Source organism: Anabrus simplex, chromosome 3 (assembly GCF_040414725.1).
Source record: "Anabrus simplex isolate iqAnaSimp1 chromosome 3, ASM4041472v1, whole genome shotgun sequence".
Taxonomy (NCBI): domain Eukaryota; kingdom Metazoa; phylum Arthropoda; class Insecta; order Orthoptera; family Tettigoniidae; genus Anabrus; species Anabrus simplex.
The window spans coordinates 127,107,294-127,127,257 of record NC_090267.1 but is presented as its reverse complement, the minus strand read 5'-3'; the positions used below and the strand labels follow the sequence as shown (position 1 = coordinate 127,127,257).

Here is a 19,964-nt window from a genome sequence, read left to right as displayed (position 1 = left end):
TTATTGATTAGGAGCTTTCATAAAGGGGCTGTAGGGAATGCATATGTGGAGTGAATACCATAACAATAATGCATACGGTAATGGAATTGTTACTGTATTTTGTGTACATTTTAGTGAGAAGCAATTAGAAAAAGATAATTACCTTATTCAGTAAAGTTAGACCTGCAATGACGAAGCTTTCAGGAATTGATTGACTGTTGAGTTGCCATGGCAATGAGTTCAGTGTTCGCCCCACTTCCTCCTACGCGAAGAAAGATCCATTCACTGACACTGGCACTGAGATCGTACCAAGGACCCGGAGGAGAACCGCGCCCATATCCGCAGACTAGTATATAAACGTCGGACATCACTGCAGAAGGCACACTGTACTCCTCCGAGAAACAGAAATCCTCAACCAACCATGTTCAAGCTGGTGAGTTTAAACTTTATGAAACAGTGATTTCAATAACTTTATTTCATTTTATTTCATTTAATTTCATTTCAAGAACACGACATTTAGTAGAAATCAGTATAAAGTTGATGAAATAGATCATAAGAAATGGCCCACGTTCAAATCTACCCCAGTTTCAAGGTCATTGTATTTTTACACAAAGAGGACAATTTACACAGATAAGTATCGAACGTATTCTTCGGGGTCGTCGGCTAAATGGTCAGCAAAGTGGTCATCGCTTCAAATGGTTCCGGGTTCTTTTCTTTTAGCTGTATTGGCTTAATTCCCCAGGCTCCGAGAGCTTAATTTACACAACACACACCAAACTACCAACCACCACAAACATCGCGATAGGGGATTCATCATTCCACTTACGGTTGATGTTAGGAAGAGCTTACGAACGTAAAACTGAACTTAATCCCCATTAATTAATTAAGAGAGAACCAGGATAAGGTTTCAATCAGATTTAGTTTTACTATTATTAACTATGAATTATCTGCGAGACATTATAATAAATAAATAATAAAAAATTAACAATAAATAATAATAAATAATGTTGTGAAAATCATGTCGCCTTTACCTATAGAAAACATTCTCACGTAAAATCCCATTAAAGGAAAATGTAAATCTAGACGTGAAACTGATCTAGAAATCTGGGAAATCATGATCACCAGTAGCACATACAAAATGGCATTCCACTGATGTTACTAAGACAACAGGGAAATTAATTTTTGGGGAAAGTCCACTCGGGAAAGCACACACAGATTTATACACCAAAAGGCACAATAATATTCAATACCAACGCTGTTACCATGAACCAGAGCCTTCTCTAACACACAATTAATAATTATGACGAATACATACAAGTTGCACGACGTACGAGCTCGATGATGACACTTAGACAAGGAAGTAAAATATGCTCGTTTCATCCTTAATGCATTATTGACGTACAAGCTGTGACCTGAAGCACTTGTAACCTATCATTTGAATTTTAGTACAGGTGTTTTTGGCCCTAGTTCCAACACTTAAACCACAAATAAATAAATAAATAAATAAATAAATAAATAAATGAATAAATAAATAAATAAATAAATAAATAAATAAATAAATAAATAAATAAATAAATAAATAAATAAATAAATAAAAAATGAATATCAGTATTCTCGTATTCAACGTTGGCTCCTGCATTCGCAGTAATCGTAAGTGTAACGCCTGAGCCTGTGAATTAGCAAGTGCATTGACAATAAGTTGGGATGACTTCATGATGATATTAACTGAGAACCTGCTTGTCGTCATAGATGCAGTGTGAGGTTGATAAATTAGGTTGAATAGTTAAGGGTTTCATTGAGATTACATTACATTCCCTCTAATTCTCAAAGTCACTTTGAATTCACCCTCCTTCATATTAACTTGCACATAAACTTGGATCGAGGGAATAACTGAATGTATTTTATTTTATTATTTATATTGTATATTTATTAACCATTCGTACACATACATGAACAGAATACAAAATCAAAAATGCTTCTATACTATAACAATTTAATGTCTAAATGTTCATTCCTTGAGAGTGTAACCCTGTAAGATTTCCAGAAAATAATGGTTAGTGAACACTTCAGGCCTAATTTACAAATGAGAAAACAGTGACAATTTTGTACTTTGTCATTCACTCTTACAGATTTATAAACCAAAACCTTACTTTTATCCCCAAACCGTCGAAAAATATTAAATATTTACATCGAGTAAAAGAAGAGGGCTCAATTCATCCTGTAAGTCTAATAGAGTATAAATCATGCTGTTCACCGGTCAGATTTCATGGATCGATGAACAGTTATAAGAACGCGATGAAATAAGCAGCTTGTCCATGAGAGGGTAAATTCTGCTATGCAGTTTTCGCTGCGGTCTAGTAAAATACATGTACTAATGTGGAATATTTTCTTTCTACGTTACAGTTTGTCTTCCTCGCTCTGGTGGCTGTAGCCGTCGCTACTCCCGGATATCTCACTGGCGCCCATGTCGCTGCCCCTGTGGCTTACGCCGCTGGCCCCGCTGTAGTTGCTGCCGGCCCCGCTGTGGTCGCTGCTCCCGCTGTAGTTGCCGCTCCCGCCGTCGCTGCCGTCCATGCCGCTCCCTTGGCTTACACCGCCGGCATCGTCAAGACTCATCATGTTATTGGTTGATTCTTCCCAACAACTCATTAAAAAAGAGCATTGCCATTCATGACAATGTTTAACAAAATTTGAGGTGTTATTTTACATTAAAATGTGCAACTCAATACAGTGTGTAATTTCTTTCAACCCAAATCCACTCCCAGAAATTTAAAAAAAACCATAGCATATCAATCAGTTGTACATGCCTGAAATGTTATATTGGTTAGACGTGCCAGTAAAATCTATTTAGCTCAATACAACCTTGAATAATCTCTGTACAGAACTGATAAATCGTAGCTTAGATTGTTCTTTGATGAGAGAGATACCCATATGATCTCAATAAAAAACGATATGAATTCAATAAGTCAATCTATATCCTTTTTCCTTTATAATTCGATTCACGTCGCACCAACACATATAGGTCTCATGGCGACGATGGGATAGGAAAGGGCTGTCCCATTGTCGCCGTAAGACCTATCCGTGTCGGTGCGATGTAAAGCAATATGTACCAATAAAAATATTGGCACAGTAATTTGTTAGTGTGTGTTTGTATCTGTGTCCTTTCGTATGAACACGGTTGCTTCAAGAGATGCTACATTTATCGCAGCCTATTTTCTTTTGCTTTCTCTAAGTTTATAACAACATGGCATTTTGCTACAGAAGCAAAAAGCAGTTGTATAGTACTCGGCATTATTCTGCTTGATAATGTACATAGGAGAGTAGAGCATGTTCAGCCCCTAAAAATATATATTTTTTTATTTTGTACTTCATTGCGTTTGGCAATCTTTAAAGTAATTATTTCTTTTCTTTGTGCGTGGTGACTATATAACTTAATGTTTCTCACGTTTTATGCAAACGTCGTGTCGAAAACAAGTTTAATTGTAGTTGTCATTACATGATGAAATAATATACACTTGCACTGTACGGAGTACATTGGTTATGAACGTTTATGTACTATCTGATAACGTTCTGGGCCACCGCTTGCAACAGCTGTTCCTCGTGCACGCACAACTATCAGTCAGCGAGTCCTATAGAGACACTGACAATAACTCAATCGCGTTTCCGCGAAGGTCTTTAAAATCCCTGAACTGCATGAACTCTACATGTTCGAAGGGCCGATTCCTTTTCAGTTTCCTGGCATGTGCCGTATGAATTACCTGTATCCCGGTTCATTCGGAGCAGTGATTTCCTTGGTGAGTTCAGTAAGTGCCCTAGAACATAATCTACACAATCTTAACTCATTCCAGGTACTATGTGGTTTCCACTCTCATTGAGGAGTAAACCATTTTTCTCCGGCTTTCTGACCATCGGCAAAATTGTTGGCCTTTTGGAGCATTGCGGACATAGGATCTCTTCTAAATGCCTGCTGTGCTTCAATCAAGGATTATCTATCCCAGTACGTTTTCACAGTAAAAATACGCTGACGAAGACAGTATCGTATGCTCGTATTATGACTGCAAAAACTCACACTTGCAAGGTTGCTTGTTCTGCTGCGGAATTGGCCGTGTGCAATGAAAGGAAGACTTACAGAGCAGTGACGGACAACTATATCTTCGTACCGAGCGAGTTGGCCGTGCGGTTAGGGGAGTGCAGTTGTGAGCTTGTATTCGTGAGACAGTAGGTTCGAACTCCACTGTCCGCAACACTGACAATGATACTCCTCGCACCATATTCCGTGCCGAACTCTTACAGCGCGGGTGTCAAACCTTGCCCGCCGTAAGCGCAGTGCAAGTCTCCTCCCTCTCAGTCGGCTTGCACTTCCCCACGTTGCTAACTCAGGGCTGTGCTCGCCTACCGATGACAGGCGTCAGTTACCTGTTTTATTCTATAAGTAGGCCTAAAGGTCGAAACGTAAAGCTACATAGTCTGTGGCAACACCTAGCTCTATAGCTCCAGTCGCTTAAGTGCGGCCAGTATCCAGTATTGGAGAAACCCACTGTCGGTAGTCCTGAAGATGGTTTGCCGTGGTTTCCCATTTTCAATCAAATGTTGGGGCTGTACCTTAATTACGGCCACGGCCGGTACCTTCCACTCCTAACCCTTTCCTATCCCGTAAGACCCGTTTGTATCTGTATCGGTGCGACATAAGGCGAATTAGAAAACAATACTGTGTAGGGATGAGAAGAATGCAAGAATGAGGAATGTGGCTTGCAAGCACGAACTTCCTGTTCTGCCCAGACAGATCGGCTGTTATCTGCTCTTATCTGCTACACGGAAACATTGACTCACACTTCGCAGTTTGCTGGATTACAACTGACAAGAGCGAAGAGCTGCCAGTAGAAGATAATGTAAATTCGCCTGGGTAGTAGCGGAGTTGCTATGGTAACCACTGCGTCACTGGCTCTGCTGGTGAAAACCCCTTCGCCCCGTGCCTCACCCAGCATGTGCATTCTTCTGATCTCCCAACAATACATCTTCGTGGCATTTGCAGATGAAACGATGGGGACGTGATGTCAAGAGGCTAAAAGTCTTGTTTCAAATATTGACGAACAATTATCTGGAATTTCTGGAGACCCTTCTTCAACGAAATTCCTGAGGCAGAGGATAGGAATTGCTGCCAGCGTTATGGGCTCATTTCAGTGTAACGCTCATTTTTAATATTTACAATCTGCTTTACGTCACACTGACACAGATAGGTCTTATGGTGACGGTGGGATAGAAGATTACTAAGAGTGGGAAGGAAGCTGCCGTAGCCTTGATTAAGGAAAAGCCCAGCATTTGCTAGGAGTGAAATGGGAAACCACGGAAAACCACTTTCAGAAGTGCCGACAGTGGGGTTTGAACACACTATCTCTCGAATAGACTACTGGATACTGGCCGCACTTAAGTGACTGCAGTTATCGAGCTCGGTTATAAATAACGTTCCACTGAACAAAGTATTCTATCTTGATTCTTAGATTTCGAGGCTGGAGCGAAGCACCAAGGACAACAGCAGAAAACCTTGTTTAAAATAGCTCCTTCGTACTGTCTACAGCTTAACATTTACGAAAAAGCATGGGATTGATGTAAGAAATAAACATTTGCAATACGTTAATTCTTCTTCTTCTGCTCCTTCTACCGTTTTTTCCCACACTTGCGTGGTCGCTGGTGCGAACGTTGTCATACATGTGGATTTAGCCCTATATTAAGGCCGGATGCACTTCCTGACACCAACGCTCTATGGAGGGATGAAACCACTATTGCGTGTTTCTGTGGTGGTTGGTAGTGTAGAGTGTTGTATGAATATGAAAATATTGGGATAAACACAAGCACCCGTCCTCAAGACAGAAGAATTAATCACACTTGATTAAAATCCCCAACCTAACCGAGAATCGAACCCGGGACCCTCTGAACCGAAGTCCTAGAAGCTGATCAATTAACCAAGGAGTCGGACTTAGAAATAAATTGATGGGCCTGATAGCCATAAATAGGCATCCTAGTCAGCAATGGGTGGTAAGGGAACCAATATGGTTTTTCCTTAAGCAAATGAGATCATTGAATTCAAATTCAAATTTACACTACTTTCCGGAAGGAAATTATAACTCAATCAAACTGTATGGATAGCCTTTTATCTGTTGATATATGAAACTGTATTGATGTATTATCAAGGTCTGTATATTTTCGTAGTTTTCTTTCCAGTACTACCCTTCCTGGGGTACTCCTTATTTTATTTGAGATTAAGATAATGCGCACATAGTATTGTAAATGGAAGGTAGGCCTATATCTAATTGATCAACACGTCTTATATACACATTTGTTCATGGTGTACTAAAACTATTAAATGGTAGTGCCCTTTTTACACAGGATTTAAGGTGATAACGAGGGCAACCTTCGCCACAAAATTGCCACTTTTAATAATAGAAATTATTCCTTTAAATGGATTACTATATATTTTCCATCTTATAATACTTTACAAGTAGAAGCTCCGTGTCTCAGGCGGCTGCGCGCCAGCCTCTAACCCCTGTGTTCCGTAGTTCAAGTCCCGGTCACTCCATGTGAGATTTGTGCTGGACAAAGCGGATTCGGGACAGGTTTTTCTCCGGGAACTCTGGTTTTCCCTGTCATATTTCATTCCAGCAAAACTCCTCCATGTCATTTCATTTCATCTGTCATTCATTAATCATTGCCTCATGGAAGTGCGACAGGCTTCGGCAGCCGGCACAGTTCCCATCCTCGCTGCTAGATTGGGGCTATATTCATTCCATTCCTGACCCGGTTGAATGACTGGAAAAAGGCTGATTTTCATTTTCAATACTTTACAAGTTATAAAATAGTTCATGTATCGGTCGTTATTTGATCTTATTCAGCTATGTAATAAGTTAATAAGTTGTGTTGTTGTTGTTGTGGCAACATATAAAAATATTCTAAGAAAAGTGATTTTAAATATTTTCAAATATTCTTTAAATTATTGAAGTATGCTTAATAATGTCATATATTCTTTGAATAAAGAATAAAGACAAGAATGATGTAACACAACTGATGATTCCGAGGAGGTTTTCGTTTGTTATTCTTTAGAAATGGAACATGCTTTTCATGTGCCCTTGTTGAAGATGAATAGAAACTGCAAGACTGCTAACCAAGTGTATTGTATAATATTAATAATAATGAAAATAATAATAAGCCGTCTCTGCGGTGTAGTAGTTAGTGTGATTAGCTGCCAACCTCGGAGGCCCGGGTACGATTCCCAGCTCTGCCACGAAATTTGAAAAGTAGTACGAGAGCTGGAACGGGGTCCACTTAGTCTCGGAAGGTCACATGAGTAGAGGTGGGTTCGATTCCTTCTTCAGCCTTCCTAGAAGTGGTTTTCCTACCCACTTCTCCTTCGGGCAAATGCCGGGATAGTACCTAACTTAAGACCACGGCCGCTTCCTTCTCTCTTCCTTATCTATCCCTTCCAATCTTACCATCCTCCCACAAGGCCCCTTTTCAGCTTAGCAGGTGAGGACGCCTGGGCGAGGTGCTGGTCCTGCTCTCTCAGTTGTATCACCCCGACCCAAAGTCTCAAGCGCCAGGACACTGCCCTTGAGGCGGTAGAGGTCGGATCCCTGGAGAGTAAACGGATTAAGAAAGTAAGCAAGCAAGCAAGCAAGCAAGCAAGAAGGAAAGAAAAAAGAAAGAAAGAAAGAAAGAAAGAAAGAAAGAAGGAAAGAAAGAAAATACTACTACTACTACTACTACTACTACTAATAATAATAATAATAATAATAATAATAATAATAAGGCCTCACTACTACTACTACTACAAATTTCCTACGGAAATGTCGTTGCCTCCATTTCATTTTTAAACATTTCCGTAAATTCTAGTGTAAAAATGGTCAGTTCAATTTTGAAGGATACAGGTTGTCATATGTTGAATCTCCTGCCTCTCTGTTAAGCCATTATAAATAGTTTGTTATGAACTTTAGTTTAAAATGTCCCTGCCGAGAAACTGTGTTTTAATTATATTTTTACTTAACATTTCCATTATTTCAGGGAAGCAAACTCACTGCTTATGTGATTCAAGTAAAGTTTTGATTCTTTGTCATATTCTACTGGCATGATAACCAAATTTCATAGTCTGCTTTCACCCACGCTCGAAGAATTCCCGTAATACTTTTATTCAGCCACGAAAGGATTATTCTTGAATTATTTTTATTTATACTGAAGATCGTATCAATCTATCCCGTAAATCTTGCTTCTTTCTTGTTTCTTAGAGGCTGCCTGGCTGAGGCGGTAAAGGCGTGATCGGTCCACCCGGAAGGACGTGGGTTCGATTCCCGGTCAAAAGGTGCATATGGTCCTAAGGTTCACTCAGCTTACATAAGAAATGAGTACCGAGTTAATTCCTCGGGGCTAGGGATTTCGGACGTAGAGCTAACGACTCTACCTCATCAAGTGCTAAGTTAACGGGTGGTTCGAGCCCCACTGTCGGCAGCCCTGAAGATGGTTTTCCTTGGTTTCCCATTTTGACCCAGGTAAATGCCAGGGGCTGCACCTTTATTAAGGCCACGGCTGCTTCCTTCCACTTCCTAGGCCCTTCCCATCCCATCGTCGCCATTAGACATATCTGTGTCAGTGCGACGTAAAGCAAAAAAAAAAAAAAGTAACGGGTAATGGAAGCCTTTATCTTCCACTCATCCAAGGACCTTCATGGCCTGTATGGAGATGACTTCGCTTTGAGTTTCTTTTTTTGTTTCATATGATCAATTTTCGCGTCACCTCTGTGCTAGCACCCTTGATGGGGAGAAATTTTGTGACCCTCTCGGTACGGCCATGCAACTATTTTAATACTCTTTATAAATAACGCCATTACACGATTATTTTCTATACAACATAACTTACCTTGCTTTCAAATCAACGTCTCACTACTCTTTAAACTCCCTACGGAAATGACACTGTCTCCATGTAACTCCGCAAATTCTAACGCAAAAAAGGTCACTTCAATTTTGAAGGATACAGGTTGTCGTGTGTTGACTCTGCTCCCTCTGTGTCAATTCCCGTATCATTCAGTTCCTGCTACATTATAACGCCGATCCGGTGACACACACTCGCACACAGAGCGGATGTTAGTTCATTTGGCTCGTCTTAATTAAACTCTGTGGAGCTCCTATCTCCAAACAAGTGTGTGTGTGTGGCCGAACGCCCTGACTGTCTCTCTTTATGAAGCAGCTCTGATTAAATGTAAAATTTTAATGATGTTCTTGCGTTAAGTTATATTGAAATAGAGGCTTGAATGTAACAAATATGAAGCTGTATGCCTTCAAACTTTCATCTTCTCTATATGTTAGAATGAAATGACGTATGCCTGTCTGTCTTCCGAAAGAGCATCACGTCTAAACTACTGGACAGAACTTAATGAAATTTTGTATAGACAATCTCGAGGGATCTGTCGCATAACAAACTAACACAGTTCAAAAATTTAGGGGAACATGTTTTTGAACGTATGCCGTGCTCCAAAAAACAATACCTCACACCCTGGTATATTACCAACTAAACCTTTATTTTTTTACCGTTAAAGTATACAAAATAACATCGATGGATTCGCGTTCGTTTTCAGAACACAAACGGAAATTTCCAAATAGGGACGAAAACAAAGTGATAACAGTCCTCCAGGGTGGATTTTTATCAAGGTTGGAGAGCTTCAGTATGGCATATGTCCTCCACGAGCATTTATCACAGCTTGGCACCTACGTGGCATGATTCGTATAAGTCGACGGAGTTCATGTTGCGGTATCGGGTTCCATTCTTCAATGAGAGCCTGTTCGAGGTCTTGGAGAGTCTGTGGTGGAACAGGACCCCCAGGAACACTTCTGTCAAGCCTATCTCACACATGCTCGATAGGATTATGGTCGGGACTCTCTGCTGGCCATTCCATCCCTTGAATGTCTAGTTCAGCCCAAAACAGCTCTGGTGATGCGCGCTACATGAGACCTGGTATTGCCGTGCATGAGTACGAATTCAGGGCCAGCACCGTATGCAGCAACCAACACATGCTGTATCAGTATCTGCTCGATGTACCCTGCAGCGGTAAGATTAGCACGGACGATGACAAGATCCGTACGGCCATCAATACTGATGCCACCCCACACCACAGAACTTTGTCCGAATCGGTCACCTTCCTGGACAACATTTGGCATGTTCTGCTCACCACGGCGTCTCCATACACGTTGACGTCCATCACGCTGTGTCGGGGGAAATCTGGGCTCGTCTGTGAAGAACATAGGTCTTCATTGGCGAAGTTGCCAGTTGACGTGGGTACGGACAAACAGAAGGCGAGCTGCGTGATGGTGCTACGTTATACGAGGCACTCGAACAGGACGTCTGGGTCATAAGGATACTTCTCTTAACTTGTTCCTTACTGTATGGTCAGACACCATGACACCAAAGACCCTCCTGAGGTTTTGTTGCAGTTCTCTGGCAGTTGCTGAACGACGCTGCAACGCACAGATGTTCAGATATCGGTCATCCTATGGGGTTGGCATGCGTCCACGACCTTGTCCAACCCTCCTTGTGAACCTGCCTGTCTCATTGTAGCGATTCAACAAGCGGTTAATAACTGACGGAGAGACATTGAGATCCACAGCGACACGACGAAAAGTCCATCCTTCCTGGATCAAAGTGACTTGAACCTCGTTAAGATATCTCATGGGAAGGGCTGGTTGACATACGACGCGCTCAGGTGACCGCAGTAGTCTGTGTACCTCACAACTACACACGGACGCACCACTGTTCACTTTGTTTTGAGGGGTTACCTGACAGTTTACTGGTTGGCTGGAGTATAACTTCGATTTGACATACCCTGAGTAGCTATGGTCTCAAGGTATGCTGCACGACCATTGGAATCCCATCAACCAAATTAACGTTCACATACCAGACGTTACAAAAACATGTTCGCCTAATTTTTTTGAACTGTGTATTACGAAATATAAACCTGAAAATATCCTAATAGGGAAATTGTTTGCGAACAAAATTAGCGGTAGGCTGTCACTAATGTAATGGCCGAAGGTTTTGAGAGTTTGTAGACTTACTTATTAGAAGTAAAGGGCAATTATTATGTGGATAATAAAATTTATTCAACAGAACATTGTACACATGGAATGAGGGTAATAACTCGGAATAATATGGGTCTATGATATGAGAAATAAGAGGCATAATTTGAGACGTCGTTATTTCTTTTCCATTATTAAAGTTGTTGTTCTACACAACTGACCACGATGTATTCACAACGACAGCTAACCTCTAATTGAACGCGCAAGTCAACACAGCACCATCTTATAACAGAGTACGCGTGTGACCTCAATCTTCCTTTTTCATGGTGAAATATATTCCATACAAATGACCACGATGGATTCAAAACGTTATCCAACCTCCAACCGAACGCACGAGTTTTTTGTTTCGGGGGTGCCCCCGAAGCCCCGCCCCACCGAGTGGCAATCGTCACTATTTTACATTGCCTCCTATATGTTATTAGTTCTAAGTAGAGGAAAAAGATAGCAGGGAGCAGAGAGGAGTGGGAGTGTGATACTACAGGAGTATCTGCCTGTCCCCATGCTATGTTACCAGGTGAGCTGTGGGGATAGGTATCAATAGCGGTGTAATCGGGTAATAAGGATCAGGACAAAACCACATAGGCGGAAATAGAAAGATGTCTACATGCAAAACCTGACATTTTGTAAATAGCACATACAAGGATGTGGTTCTGGAAACCTTGCCGGTTTCCGAGCCACGCGACAATAGCCACTAGGACCTGCCACCCCGCTCGACCCCCTTGGGGTCCGTCGTACCCATTCTCCGATCCAGGAGAATGAGGCCAGGCCCGTCGAGTCGGAGATCTGCTGGGTGGATGCGGGATATGGCGCCTCGCCTCATTCCTCTCTGCCAGGGCCATGGCCCTGTGTACAGGGCAACTGCGATGGAAGGTTGGGTGGCCCCCTGCGCTGTTGGCGCACACCGGCTCCTCCCTAAGTGTAGCGCAGGCCGTGTAATGATCATCACCACCACAGCCGTTGCACCTCACTTGAAGCCCAGTGCTAAACTGACGGTGGCCCCACATCAAGCAGAGGAAACACAGCAAGAGCTGCTGAGGGGAACGTTCTATTCTCACCTGACTGCCGCTACCCACTAACGTCCTCTCCTGATTGGCCCCTTGCTCGACTGCCTTCCTTAGAGCAGCCCTGGGTTGCGGCTGGGTGGCCCTATCGTGATGGACCGACGTAGCCTTCTGTCTCCTGATCCTTGGGCGGCGTCTGCTTTCTGGCGAAGGCTGTCTCTTTGCAGGAGAAGAGGCCTCGTCCTAGTGTCTGTCCTCCCAGTCTGGTGACCGTGGTGTGGCGGGTGGCCCCACTGTAGTGCCGGCTTCTCCCTCCTGGCTGGCGGCGGTGGCGTCGCTTCATTGCTGGCATCTCAGTGCATTCCCTGCCTTATACGGCGCCCATCGATGTCTGCATCGTTAACGAAGCGCTAGTAGGCCGGGTCTGGGTAGCAGCCTCTGAACAACCTGGGGTGTCCGTGTCCGTGCTGCATTCCGCTGTCCTGGGTCGCCTTCCTGGTCTGCGTCCTGGTGGTAGGCCTTCCCTGGGTAGCCCTGGCAGGTGGTGGACGTTCCTGGTTGGCGGTCTTGTTGGTTTGCGTGTACTTCGTGAAGTACAACTTTTCGACAAGGGTCGCGCCGGTAGCAGCTCGTACGCAATGCCGACCAAGGATACCAACCCAAAGATGAGTACCCATATGTAAATTATTTGGGGATGTTACCATGATTGGAAGGGAAACGGTATTATTTTTGACTTGGTTACTTCATGCAACAAATGGATCGCTTCCCGAGTCCATTCTAAATTTAGAATAAAAGGACGGAATTAAGTTGTGGTAATGTAAATGTCGGGTCAGATAATGCATTTACTTTGTTGTACATATTTAATCGTAGGTGTGGAGTAGTAATTTAAGTCATGTATGTATAACATTAATATAGTCGAGCTTTTCGCGATATTGATTTTGTAGTTAGTGTTAGAACTGACCTAGAATTTGCTTTTTTAATGTCAGTCACTTGATGACAAATTGTGTGATAATTTCTATGGAAAATCCAGCCACATACAATGCCAGTGTTTTCCGTTGTGTTAATTTTTATTTGTAAATTTACGTTGACGAATTTTGTAGAGAAGATCACGAAATAATAATAATAATAATAATAATAATAATAATAATAATAATAATAATAATAGTAATAATTCATGAAATATCGTATTCAAATGTGAACAGTGCTAAACCTTAAAATTTAAATGGATAATGTGCTAAGACAAACGGGAATGGTTAATGACAGAATAGCTTTTCTAATTGGACTTAAAATATGGTGATAATTAAAATTTGTGAAATTATAATGATGAGTAATAATACCGGTGATAACAAACCCTAAATACTAGTAAACCTGTTGTTTAAATTACGGTTCTAATATATTATAAATAAATGTCAGACATTTAATCTGTAAGTATTTGGCAGTACCACGTATGTTTAACAATTACGTATTCACGATTGTCGAATTTAGACGAATATTAAGTAATACCTCTGCGATTATTTGCGGAGAATGACCTCGGAAGTATATCACATGCGAAGAGAGACGTTGTAAAAATCATGCAATTTGGATATAAATATATCGTACTATGTCGTCGATGAGATATAAGTTAGTTGAAAACTCTGTGATTAATAATTGAATAAAATTTTGTTGAGAGATGAATTCCGTATGGGAACACTTACTGTATAATGAAGCTGTGTTGAAAGATATTGTGATACGAAGAAATGTATGAAAAAAAGTGATAAATACAGAGAATATGATTGTACGAATACGGGCAATGTAAACAGAGTAAGATTGAATTACGTAGAGGGCAGAATTCGAAACCGTAGTTGTCCGTACGAAATAGATGGACTGCGCACGTAGTCATTTGAAATACTACGGACCCAAAGACTAAAGAGATTCAGAATCCACATAAATGATCGTATGGTGTGATGATTAAGAATGACGAATGATGATAATCATGATAATCGTATTATTAATAATAATAATAATAATAATAATAATAATAATAATAATAATAATAATAATAATAATAATAATAATAATAACAATAATAAGAATACTAATAATAATAATAATAATAATTACAGATGTAAATTTTTACCATGTTAAATGAAGGGAAATGATAAATATGTTAAGGAGAAATAGAACTAATGAGTTAAGCCCGATAAAATAATAATACTAACGTCATGACGGTGATAAATCGTAGTGATTAAAAGTAATAATAGTTATCGCAATAATAGGCCTAATAACAATGTTTTGATGTTGAATGTCCGTAAACGCGACCGGTATATTGCGACGTCTGCGGACGTGGCAAAATAATAAGGTCGTAATAATAATAATAATAATAATAATAATAATAATAATAATAATAATAATAATAATAATAATAACAATAATATTAACAATAATATCATAAAAGTAATATAATAATGATAAAGCCAGAAAACAACTTGAGGCATCCTCTAGGGCTAACAACCCTAGTTGTAAAAGGATGGGTACCCGTCCAAAGCAAAGTCAAGTCAAAAAGCATGATGGCACAACATTTCAAGAAACATACCCCAGGGGGCAAATCTTCGGATAAATCCCTCGTCGTGAATGCCACGGCGCACGAATCTCCTTCGGATTCTGGGGGAGACTCGACATCATGCAAGAGACGAGTCGGAGCGTCTCGGTGTACCCCGAAGAGTCAAAAACTCAGGCCAAAATCTAAAACCTTTCTAGCAACTTTCAACATAAATTCACTTACACAAACTGGCAAGCTGAAAACCCTCACCAAAGCTCTTCGCGAAAATCAGATATCCATAATGGCCCTACAGGAAACAAGGTACCCAGATGAAGAGATTTTTGAGTCCGAAGGCTACCGATTTTTCAAGAGCAAAGCGCAAAGAAAAATCCTCAATGGAGCTGTGATGCTTGGAACCGCTATACTATAGTATTTCAGAAAATGGCCATTAGTTTTAGCCTAAAATGAATCCATTGATTTACTATGATTTTATTTGGTGAATTGTCTTCTGTTTTAATCTGTTTACCCTCCAGGGTTGGATTTTCCGTCGGACTCGGCGAGGGACCCCACCTCTACCACCTCAAGGGCAGTGTCCTGGAGCGTGAGACATTGGGTCGGGTATAAAACTGGGGAGGAGGACCAGTACATCGCCCAGGCGGCCGCAACTGCTATGCTAAACCGGGGCCTTGGTGGGGGATGGGAAGATTGGAAGGGATATAAAAGGAAGAGGAATGTAAAAGGCCGTGGCCTTAAGTTAGGTACCATCCCAGCATTTTCCTGGAGGAGAAGCGGGAAACCACGGAAAACCACTTCCAGTGTGGCTGAGGTGGGAATCGAACACACCCCTACTCAGTTGACCTCCCGAGGCTGAGTGGACCCCGTTCCAGCCCTCGTACCACATTTCAAATTTCGTGGCAGAGCCGGGAATCGAACCCGGGCTTCCGGGGCTAGCAGCTAATCACACTAACCACTACATCAGAGGCGGACTTTGTGAATTCTTCTGAGTAAAAATATTGTTTTCTTGATATGAGTCAAGTATTCTTCAACAGTTGAAAGATGTTGTCTCCAGTATTCGGGAGATAGTAGGTTCGAACCCCACTGTCGGCAGCTCTGAAAATGGTTTTCCGTGGTTTCCCATTTTCACACCAGGCAAATGCTGGGGGTGTACCTTAATTAAGGCCACGGCCGCTTCCTTCCCACTCCTAGCCCTTCCCTGTCCCATCGTCGCCATAAGACCTGTTTGTGTCGGTGCGACGTAAAGCAACTAGCAAAAGATGTCAATAATGTTTGCTTGCGGATTTGATAGTTATGGCTCTTCATTTGTTAAAAGGTATCTTACGAACTATAACATCTGACGCGAGTCTGTTCGACTCTAAGCTGTCAGATGTCAGTTACCTTTCCATTTACGACTGTTGATAGACTTGTTTGATATGTTGTACAAATGGCAATAATGTGTCACATTCATATAATAGCTGTTGTGTTTATTATAATTACAAGTGCCCGGTCCATGTTTTTGTTCATGGTATTCTAGAATATATAGACTTAGTGACAAGGAAATAGACTTTTTGCAGCCAGAAGTAGCAGAAGGAAATACAGAGTGTGTTCTATCACCAGGCAGTGCCGATGTAGATAATAATCCCAATTAGTCAGATGAGTCGGTTGATGAAGAGGATCATACTAGCATTGTCAGTGAACACAGTGAGGTGCTACTTATGTGATTATAAAAAGAGATTGAATGCAAAGACAAGTATGTGACAAGTGTAAGAAAAATCTGTTTTCGGACCACACTGACTGTGAAAGAAAAAAGCTTGAAATGTAAACGGTTCAGAATAGGTACTGGATTTAACACTGTACGATGAATAATTTCACGAAGTTACTGCCTTTACCGGGCACATTTTTTTTTCCCTCATAAGCTGTTAAAAGATGTTTCAAATACGCAAAGATTGCTTTGAAGTTTGTTTGAATACGATGCACGCTTTTGATAAATAAATATGTATTAAATAGTCATGAAGTTTATTTCATAACACTGTCCAGTGGATACAGGTTAGGTAGGCTCTCCAGGGTTAAAATATCACAGCAGGTGTCATTGCTGAATACAGAAGAGCCACTGGTTTTAAAATGTCATAGCAGATGTTAGTTCACTGCTGAATTCGGAAGAGCCACTGGTTTTAAAATGTCATAGCAGATGTTAGTTCACCGCTGAATTCGGAAGAGCCACTGGTCTTAAAATGTCATAGCAGATGTTAGTTCACCGCTGAATTCGGAAGAGCCACTGGTCTTAAAATGTCATAGCAGATGTTAGTTCACCGCTGAATTCGGAAGAGCCACTGGTCTTAAAATGTCATAGCAGATGTTAGTTCACCGCTAAATTTGGAAGAGCCACTGGTTTTAAAATATCGTAGCAGATGTTAGTTCACTGCTGAAATCGTAAGAGCCACTGGTTTTAAAATGTCATAGCAGATGTAGTTGACTGATGAATTCGGAAGAGCCACTGGTTTTAAAATATCATAGCAGATGTTAGTTCACTGCTGAATTCGTAAGAGCCACTGGTTTTAAAATGTCATAGCAGATGTAGTTGACTGATGAATTCGGAAGAGCCACTGGTTTTAAAATATCATAGCAGATGTTAGTTCACTGCTGAATTCGTAAGAGCCACTGGTTTTAAAATTTCATAGCAGATGTAGTTGACTGATGAATTCGGAAGAGCCACTGGTTTTAAAATATCATAGCAGATGTTAGTTCACTGATGAATTCGGAAGAGCCACTGGTCTTAAAATGGCATAGCAGATGCTAGTTCACTGATGAATTCGGAAGAGCCACTGGTTTTAAAATATCATAGCAGATGTTAGTTCACTGATGAATTCGGAAGAGCCACTGGTTTTAAAATATCATAGCAGATGTTAGTTCACTGATGAATACGGAGGAGCCACTGGTTTTAAAATATCATAGCAGATGTTAGTTCACTGCTGAATTCGGAAGAGCCACTGGTTTTAAAATATCATAGCAGATGTTAGTTCACTGATGAATTCGGAAGAGCCACTGGTCTTAAAATGTCATAGCAGATGTTAGTTCACTGATGAATTCGGAAGAGCCACTGGTCTTAAAATGGCATAGCAGATGCTAGTTCACTGATGAATTCGGAAGAGCCACTGGTTTTAAAATATCATAGCAGATGTTAGTTCACTGATGAATTCGGAAGAGCCACTGGTTTTAAAATATCATAGCAGATGTTAGTTCACTGATGAATACGGAGGAGCCACTGGTTTTAAAATATCATAGCAGATGTTAGTTCACTGCTGAATTCGGAAGAGCCACTGGTTTTAAAATATCATAGCAGATGTTAGTTCACTGATGAATTCGGAAGAGCCACTGGTCTTAAAATGTCATAGCAGATGTTAGTTCACTGATGAATTCGGAAGAGCCACTGGTCTTAAAATGGCATAGCAGATGCTAGTTCACTGATGAATTCGGAAGAGCCACTGGTTTTAAAATATCATAGCAGATGTTAGTTCACTGATGAATTCGGAAGAGCCACTGGTTTTAAAATATCATAGCAGATGTTAGTTCACTGATGAATACGGAGGAGCCACTGGTTTTAAAATATCATAGCAGATGTTAGTTCACTGCTGAATTCGGAAGAGCCACTGGTTTTAAAATATCATAGCAGATGTTAGTTCACTGATGAATACGGAGGAGCCACTGGTTTTAAAATATCATAGCAGATGTTAGTTCACTGCTGAATTCGGAAGAGCCACTGGTTCTAAAATGTCATAGCAGATGTTAGTTCACCAATAAATTCAGAAGAGCCACTGGTTTTAAAATGTCATAGCAGATGTTAGTTCACCGATGAATTCGGAAGAGCCACTGGTCTTGAAATGTCATAGCAGATGTTAGTTCACCGATGAATTCGGAAGAGCCACTGGTCTAAAAATGTCATAGCAGATGTTAGTTCACCGATGAATTCGGAAGAGCCACTGGTTTTAAAATGGCGTAGCAGGTGTGAGTTCACCGCTAAAGCAGGTGAACCATTGGTCCTACACTACCGTTGCAGGTTTTCCATTGAAAGCACCTGAGACACAGATTGTGTTGCTGCAGGTGTTAATTCGTGGTTAGACCCAACTAGGACATAACATGTTTTTAAAGTATAGTTAGAGGCGTTAACTTATTGATAGGTTCAACTTGGACCACTGGTATGCATTTCCAGAGATAACTCACCGCTTATTCAAAGAAAGAGTACCTCAGTCGGAAAGCATTTCCATAACTGGTCACGCTTGGCACGGCACACAAGCACACGCATACGACCTTGCTAGATGTAATTCTCTGTTCTGTGCGGTCATTACGTTAAGAGGTAGTACCCTACACGCGTTCAATGCCACGCTTAACCTAGCTGTAAATTGCAGTGTACATTCTCCCCATTATTTACAGCTCCAAACGACTGGATACGTTATGCTCGCAAACATCCGTTCCAATTCACAATTCACTAATCGAATTGGCATAATGGATGGGATTCCATGTCCACCCACCCCTTCTGCCATCGCTCTGTGAAATGATAGTTGTCAAGTGTAATTTAGCTCTCTAGGAAAATAGATTAAGTCCACGAGGGCTTGAAATAGGTCTATTTCATAGTCATTTCCCAACGAATGTTTATTAGAGTAGACCAAATATTGTTCAGCCAGTGCACAATAACCAATTAGTTACAGAAAGGTGAATAACGGAGAACGCTGAGTATTCTCAATTATGTTGAGCACATGATCCAGGCATCTAGTGTGTTAGCTTCGCACTACGGGTCATTTACCTGTAAGCTTCCGTTGTGGAGATGTAGGGTTGAATTCCATAGTAGACAGAACTAAATATATTTCTACTTTAAAAACATTTAAGCTCATTAAGTCTTTAGGCTTTTTCAATCGTAAAATTACCAGCTTTTCGCTCCAGTTTAGCAGTGGGCTCGTCAGTTGGAATGCTACACCTTTCCAAGACGTTTTTAACATTACGCAATCGATCAAATTAAATTATGGTTTCCTTCTAGGAACCTTATTTTTAGACATTTCTACTTTGTTTCCGGGTTTTACACCAGGAGAACCTACATTAAGAACTCGGCAACTACCTTTGCAACCTAAACGCTTTGCTGTCTTACAATCGCGGAAAGCCTATCTGTGTTGGTTGAATGTAAAGTAGAAAGGAAAATATCATCTATCTTGGAGCCTGTTAGTTTAAATACTATTGAACATGGAAAATATATAACAAATATAACATATCTCTACTGCCATGGAAAAACAGTATTATATTCAATTTACAAAGTGTACATTTATTATTCACCTATTCAATACCTACAGTACCACGCTTTGTGGTTAAATAATC

The 19,964-nt window shown here is 40.9% G+C and overlaps 1 protein-coding gene across 1 annotated transcript; it reads left to right on the top strand.

Annotated features, from left to right (window-relative positions):
• The first annotated feature begins 380 nt into the window (after nt 1-380).
• LOC137499011 (cuticle protein 63-like) lies at nt 381-2,610 on the top strand. Its single transcript, XM_068227018.1, has 2 exons — nt 381-412; nt 2,383-2,610. The coding sequence occupies exons 1-2, from the start codon at nt 401-403 to the stop codon at nt 2,608-2,610; spliced, it is 240 nt and encodes a 79-aa protein (XP_068083119.1). The 5' UTR covers nt 381-400.
• The last annotated feature ends 17,354 nt before the right edge of the window (nt 2,611-19,964 follow it).